Below are 7,246 nucleotides of genomic sequence, written 5' to 3' on the forward strand. Positions count from 1 at the left end.
GAGGCACAGAGGGCCCAGGATCTCGTAAGGGTCGCCCTCGATCTGGTCGTCCTGCCCGTCGCTCTCGGCCTCGAAAGTGTCTGGGAACTCGTCCTTGGGGAGGCTGAGGCCGTAGTTCCCGAGGAGGATGTCGAGGTGCTGCGCCAGGATTCCTCCTGACGTCTTGCCGACTTTACGCTGGATCTCGCCGCGGGTCATCTTGCATAGTTGGCATCCTGAGGGAGAGAAAAAGGGAGAAAACCGTAAGTCTCAAACGTAAGGAATAAAAAGACAACCAAGTCTCATGAAATGATATATCCATACAACTTCATTTCAGACCAAAAGACCCCCAAACGGCTTCACGAATCCTTACCATCTGTGGGTAGGAGCGCAGGATTGAGTGTGGGGGCCAGATCGAAGTCCTTTTTGGCCCACGCGACCCACGACTTGATATCCTTCGTTGTCCAAACTCTGGGATCTGGAGAAGAAGAGGAAAGAACATGAGTCATCGAGTTTATGATGATAAACAGTGATAAATGCAATAATATATGACAATAATATCAACAACAGTAGTAGTAGTAGAGGTAGTAGCGGTAGTAGTAGTGGTGGTAGTGGTAATGGTAGTAGAAGTAGTAGCAGTAGTAGGAGTAGTAGTAATAGTAGTAGTAGTACTGGTAGTAGTAGTAGTAGTAGTAGCAGTAGTAGGAGTAGTAGTAATAGTAGTAGTAGTACTGGTTTTGTAGTAGTAGTAGTAGTGGAAGTAGTTGTTGTGGTAGTAATATAAAACCGGCAATGATATCACACCCCACTACAAAACACCGGCGCAAAGTTTCTGATGATGCAACACCTTAGCGGGGTTTATCACAGGGTAAGTCCCTTCAAGAGCTCCTCTCCCCCCCTCACCCCCCTCCCTCCATACTCTCTCTCTCTCCCAAGTATCACTCCCCTCCCCTCCCCACTCTCTCCCTCTCTCTCTCTCCTTAACCAAGCCCCTCTCCCCTCTTTCACCTCCACCCTCCCTCCCTTCCTACCCCCCCCCCTGGCTCGTCTTGGCAGCTGGCACATCTTCCCTTCGCTTCGCTTCCTCTCGTGTCAGCTGGTTCGGGGAATCCCCTTCGCCTAGCCAAGTGCTGCACTTTACTCGGTAATCGTTAGTCTCTTTGAACGCGTAAGATGCACTTCCTCGTAATTTTTCTTTTTTTTATTATTATTATTATATTTTTCTAATGTTTTTTCTTTCTTTTACATATGTTTTCGTGTGTCTTGTGCGCAGAATAAGACTCGTTTAATTGTCTGATTCTGAATTTCGGAAAGCGTTCGATTCTGAGAAATGTTTTAGCCTTGAAAGTAAACAAACAAATGGAGTTGGCAGGGATTCGGGGCGAAGACAGTTGGTGCTTGTCCGTGAGCGTGCATGTGTGTGTGTGTGCGTGTGTGTGTGTGTGTGTGTGTGTGTGTGTGTGTGTGTGTGTGTGTGTGTGTGTGTGTGTGTGTGTGTGTGTGTGCGTGCGTGCGTGCGTGCGTGCGTGCGTGTGTGTGTGTGTGTGTGTGTGTGTGCGTGCGTGCGTGCGTGCGTGCGTGCGTGTGTGTGTGTGTGTGTGCGTGTGTTTGTGGCTATGTAAGTATGTAAGCGTGTGCACCGACGCCTAAACGCCAAAAGATAACATTTACAGTTAGATCTCAACTCTTTCCTATTGCCGCTGTCCACGTAAGTTCTACGCGATCTTATCGGAAGTTACGACTGATAAGGAACAGTTTCCAGGAACTAGAACCCAGTTTATCGACCTTATCACCTGACCTCCTCAGATAAAGCGAGAAAAAAGGACGAAACACACGTGAAGATAACGTGAAAGAGAAAAAAAAATAAAGATTTAGTTCCAATAAATGAAAACTACCTGGTGGGATTTTTACGATGTAATAGTTTCCGAAAGACATTGCATTACTTCTGAGAACGTAGTGGGACTTTCCGTTGCGGAGAGAGAGAGAGAGAGAGAGAGAGAGAGAGAGAGAGAGAGAGAGAGAGAGAGAGAGAAAGTTAGGGAAGGAGGGAGAGAGAGGGGAGGGAGGGAGAAAGGGAGAGAGAGGGGAGGAGGAAGAGAGAGAGAGAGAGAGAGAGAGGTGAAGACAAGTGACAGCAAAGAAGAGAGACTGTGAGAGCTAGCGTTTGAGAAATGAGGCAGAAGAGTAAGGTGGGAGAGACAGACAGATGGAGAAGTAGACAAATCGACAGACAGACAGATAGAGACAGAGAAAAACCCAAAAACAAAAAAAGAGAAACACCTCTCCTTCCTTCCACCCAGCCAGACAGCTAGACAGACACGCTAGACAGAGAGAGAGAGAGAGAGAGCGAACAGGGCAAGCACAGACCAGGAAGGTGTGTGCATGCCGCCCCTGCCGCACCCACAGAATGAATGAAAGAGCTGACCTGCAGGGCTGAGGGTGCGTCGCTGGAAAATGACAGGCTGCAGTTACCCATTAAATAACCCCGTTTTCTTTTCGTTCGCTTGGCCTCCTCTTCACAAAAGGGTTCAACGAATATCCCGTTTTTTTAACTCTTTTCCTACTTTTATATTATTCATTTTTTTGTAGTGTGATTTGATTTATCGGTCTCTTTGTGTTAAGTAAGGGAGTGCGGTTGCCCATTTGTGATTATCTAAGTTCTTTGTTCGTTCTAAGTTTAACGGAAACTTTATGAAAGAAAATGCAAAGTGTGTTAAAATGTTCGAAAGTTTTCTGAACGATTCGCACGCGAGAGAGACGAGAGGATGTGGTAACTTCAACATAATACGTCTCTCTCTCTCTCTCTCTCTCTCTCTCTCTCTCTCTCTCTCTCTCTCTCCCTCTCTCTCTCTCTCTCTCTCTCTCTCTCTCTCTCTCTCTCTCATTACATTCTCGCTTCATTATGATGACTGGTGTTTATCTGAGACCCACTTTTGCCTCGGGTGTCCACCTCCTCCCCCTCCTCTCTCTTCCTTTCCTCCCTCCGCCCTCCTCCGCCCTCCTCCCTCCCCTCCTCCTACTCCTCCTTGTCCCTTCCTCCTCCTCCTCCTCCTCCTCCTCCTCCCCTGCTGATCTTTCCCGCTGTGCATGTCTACGGGTAATTACCACCTTCGCCTCTTCACATTATACGGCTGGAACTTGACCGTCTCTACATCCTGGTCCTCTGGAGGGGGTGGGAGGGGAGGGGAGGGAGTAGGGGGAGGGAGTGGGGGAGGGGAGGGGAGGGAAGGTATCAGGTGCCCAGGCTGAGAAGGAGGGAAGAGCTGGAGGATAAGGAGAAAAGGGAGGGATAAAAAAAAAAAAAAAAAAAAAAAAAAGATGGGAGAAGAAGAAGAAAATGGGAAAATAATGGGAGGGGAAAAAAGGGGAAAGAGAAGGAGAAGATCAAGAGAAAAACGAGGCGAAAGAGGAGAAGACGTAGGAGGGATAAAAGCGAGCGAAGGGAAATGATTAAGTATTCAGAGCCTCTGAGACGTCGGACGAAAAGCAATTACTCTCTGGTCTTTTATCATCACAGTTCCTCTTACGTTAGCAAAGTGTTACGTCCCACCTCCTGGCAAGAGGAAGGGAGGGAGGGAGGAGGAAGGGAGGGAGGGAGGAGGATGGGATGGGTAGAGGTAGGAGGAGGAAGGGAGGGAAGGAGGAAGGGAGGGAGGGAGGAGGATGGGATGGATAGAGGGAGGAGGAAGGGAGGGAAGGAGGAGGAAGGGATGGATAGAGGGAGAAGGAGGGAAAGAGTGAAGAGGAAGGGATGGATAGAGGAAGGAGGAGGGAGAGAGAGGGAAGAGGAACGGATGGATAGAGGGAGGAGGAGTGAAGAGGAAAGTAGGAAGAGAGTGAAGAGAAAAGGAAGGAGGGAGGGAAAGGGGAGGGCTCCACGGGTCATCTAAACTGCACCAAGCGAGGATTTAGTTAAGAGCCGTTTCAACTAATTTGTACTCTCGCCTGTGATGGAATACCTCGTGCTGCAGTCTAATGACATTGCATTTCTCGAGCGCAACACACGTCCTTAAGGAGAGGAGAAGGAACCTGTAATCTTTCCGTGGAGACGCCGCTGTATGCTGCCTCGGAAGTGTGTGTGATTGATGGAGCGAGTGGTGATTAGGGTCCAAGAGAGAGAGAAAGAGGAAGAGAGAGGGAGAGAGAGAAGGAGAAAGGGGAGAGGAAGAGGGAGAAGGAGAAAGGGGAGAGGAAGAGAGAGAAAGGGAAGAGGAGGAGAGAGAACGAGAGGAAGGGGAAGAAAGAGAAAGAGATACGAGAAGAGTGAGGAGAGAGAAAAAGAGAAGGGGAGAGAGGTAGGAAATGAAAAAAAAAAAAAAAAAAATCGAGAGAGAAATGAGAAAGAAAATAAGAAACAGAGTAGAAATAAACAGAGAGAGAGAGAGCGAAGGAAGAAGAGGGGAAGAAGAGAGAAAGAGAAGAGGGTCATCGTAGCATGAAGGATTAACTGTCGTACCCAAGAGAGAGAAGAGAGAGACTTTGACGCTTCGCTCACGCCAGAGACCGGATGCTCGGGCACAGGTGAGGAAGGGAAGCTCGTGTGTGTTTGTTTGTGTTTGTTCGTGTCGTCCGTGCGTTTGTTTGTTGTTTGTGATCCTCGTTTTATGCTTATGTATGTGATGGAATAGTTTGTACCTTTGTTTTTTCTAACTAGTATGTTCTTGTTGTTAATAGTATTGGTACGAAAGTTGGACCATGAAATGTCGTAAGATTCGAAAGCGGCTTTGTGTTATAATGTTCTTTCCTACGTCGGGTTTCTCGGGTGTTACATGAGCGGAAATGTGAGTGTTGGGTATTTACACCCGCCTTTTGGGTCATCCGGAAGGGGCGTGTGTAAACAACACCAAGACAAAAAAGAATAGAGAGAAAGAGAGAGAAAAAAAACACCGATTAAAAGAAAAGAAGAAGAAAAAAAAAAAAGATTGTAACATATAAAATGACATTTTTTTCAACTTACCGGAAGGCACTGAAAACTGCCTCGCGTCCTCGTCCTGGGACTGCTGTGGCTCGTAGCTGCTAGAGGCGGCGCTGCTGTAGGGGGAGTCGTAGGAGGGCTCGACGTAGGGGGAGGCATAGCCAGCTGCAGGGGAGCCGTAGCTGGTGTCCAGCCGCTCGTAGCTGGTGTCGAAGCTGGAGTTCACTGTGTCGTACAGGTTGTTTTGGCTGTCGAAAGCCGCGGGGCCGTAGTTGTTGAGCGTGTTGGCGGCCGAGGTGATGAAGGTGGCCTCCATGTCGAGGTCGAGGGCGGGCGTGGTGCGCGACGCGGGTCTGAGCGGGGCCGGAGATCCCCCCGGGTTGCGGCTCATGGGTGAGGCCTGGCCGACGCTGCAGGAGCTGCTGTAGCCCGACTCGCCTCCGGGGGACAGCAGGCCGTATTCGCCGAACGGGACGTCCAGGTAGGTCTTCGTGTATCCCACCTGCTGAGGCGTGTCGAACATCTGATACTGTTGTGGCTGCTGCTGGGGCTGCTGCTGGAACTGCTGAGGCTGCGGCTGCTTCTCCTGCTGCCCGCCGAAGATCTGCGGGCTGAACGCCTTGTCGAGCCCCGGCGTGACCAGCGAGTGAAGGTCCAAAAAGGTTGAGTCTGCACTCCAAGCCATGGCTGCTCACATGCACGCTCACTATGTGTGCAATGTCCGGCGGGGCAGGGGTGGCGGAGTCTCCAGGGAGGCGGAGAGGGAGCTGCGGCTGGCGCGTGCGGGTGCGTGGCGCGCGGCCGAGGTAGTGTGCGACGAACGCTGGCGGAGCCGGGTCGCTGCTGCTGCTCCGCGCGGCCTGAGTCACTCACTGGCTGACTCACTCTTACCCAGAAGTCTGCGGCGCGGGTCTTCGCTCTCGCTCTCGGCCGAGGAGAGACTCTGCTATTTTGCCGACGTCGCGCTGCTTCTGCGAGGGGCACGACGAGGCGCCTTCTGACGAGACGGCTTCGGGAGAACGCGAAGGACTCGACGTCCCTTCGAAGACGAGTGAAAGGCGCTGGACAGAGCGAGCTGAACAAACAAACAAACACACGTGGAGCACGGGAGTTGGCGCTGAAACGGGCGCGGGCGGGCTCTCTCGCGGTCAACACACGCACAAACAAACACAGGCGGCTAGCACTCACTAAGCAAGCGAGTACCGGGGGCGCGTCCTTATTGGTCGGCGGCGTACGTGGTTCTGAGCTATCAGGGCGTCGCGCGGCTCTTTTTATAGGAGCGCCGAGCCGATACTTGGTAACCCATTCCGTAATCAACGTTGCCAACACGGGGACAGGTGGCGTAGGGGGCGTACCGAGGGGGGGGGTGAGGGGGGGTAAAGACTACATCATCCCCCCCCACAACTTGGTTCCTCGATCTGTCTGTTTACTGCTGATGTCAAGAGGGAGGCAGGGCGGTGTTTGGGTGGGCGGGGAGGGGAGGGGGCGGGGTTGCAAGGGCGTGCACTGCAACCTGTTGATCTCAAGTTGAGAACACCGCCCTCTTGGCTCCTTATATGCAACATTCTGCCCTTATACTGTCACTCGCAGTTGTTCGTCAAGTTAGTAAGTCCATTGTGGTTGAAGAAGTGAAATGTATCGATGTATTATCTTTTGCAGAATGGAGCTGCATATTGTAGTCTATCTTGAAGAAAGTTTGTCTGTTCTGTAGAGATAGATGATGGAATATATATAGATAATAGAAATGGCTTAGAGTTTATCTGTCATATAGACATTAACGGGTACTTATCTACTTATTAATGACTGGTAATTTCTTGAGGCTATAAAAGTTTTGCTAATTATTTCCACTGTGATTGATGCATTTTTTAAATATATCACTGTTCTAGAAAACATCAAATGTAGATCGATTCTTGTGGGACTTTTTCAATATCTAGGCCAGGGACTCGAACGGTACACGGGAAAAGTTCAACACATCGCAGCATTTCACAGAACCAAGGTCAGCCCGTCATGTGATAACCCAGTTCCAGACCCAAATAAAAACATTTCCGTCATTTATGGAGTTTAATCAGTTTTTCTCAGATGCGTTTGGCGTAAAAATAGAAATCGTTGCGTCATCCCACGCGATACAGTGTTGTCAAGATAAATTTGTAGGCCTATTCACTCTCTCTCTCTCGGGCGCTGTTCCTGCCTGGTGACGTGTTGGCGCGACGTCACACACGTAGCCCTATGACTCATCCCCGCTCTTGATTGGCCCACAGGAGAAGAAAAATGGGCGGAGCCTCCGGGATCTCGACCAATAGCCTTAAACCTCGACGGAGGTGGGGATAGCTCCCGGCCAATGAGCGGCGCGGT

At 50.3% G+C, this 7,246-nt stretch overlaps 1 protein-coding gene across 1 annotated transcript in view; it reads right to left on the minus strand.

The window, feature by feature from the left end:
- Positions 1-6,141, minus strand: part of LOC113802698 (Friend leukemia integration 1 transcription factor) — a 7,347-nt gene extending 1,206 nt beyond the window's left edge. Inside the window, exons 1-3 of the mRNA XM_027353305.2 lie at positions 4,937-6,141; positions 353-457; positions 1-215 (exon numbers count right to left, since the gene is read on the minus strand). The exon at positions 1-215 is cut by the window's left edge and continues 1,206 nt beyond it. Of these exons, the coding sequence (XP_027209106.1) occupies positions 1-215; positions 353-457; positions 4,937-5,579 (963 nt within the window). The 5' untranslated portion in view covers positions 5,580-6,141. The remainder of the gene's footprint in view (positions 216-352; positions 458-4,936) is intronic.
- Between the last annotated feature and the right edge of the window lie 1,105 nt (positions 6,142-7,246).

Source organism: Penaeus vannamei, chromosome 8 (assembly GCF_042767895.1).
Source record: "Penaeus vannamei isolate JL-2024 chromosome 8, ASM4276789v1, whole genome shotgun sequence".
Lineage (NCBI taxonomy): Eukaryota > Metazoa > Arthropoda > Malacostraca > Decapoda > Penaeidae > Penaeus > Penaeus vannamei.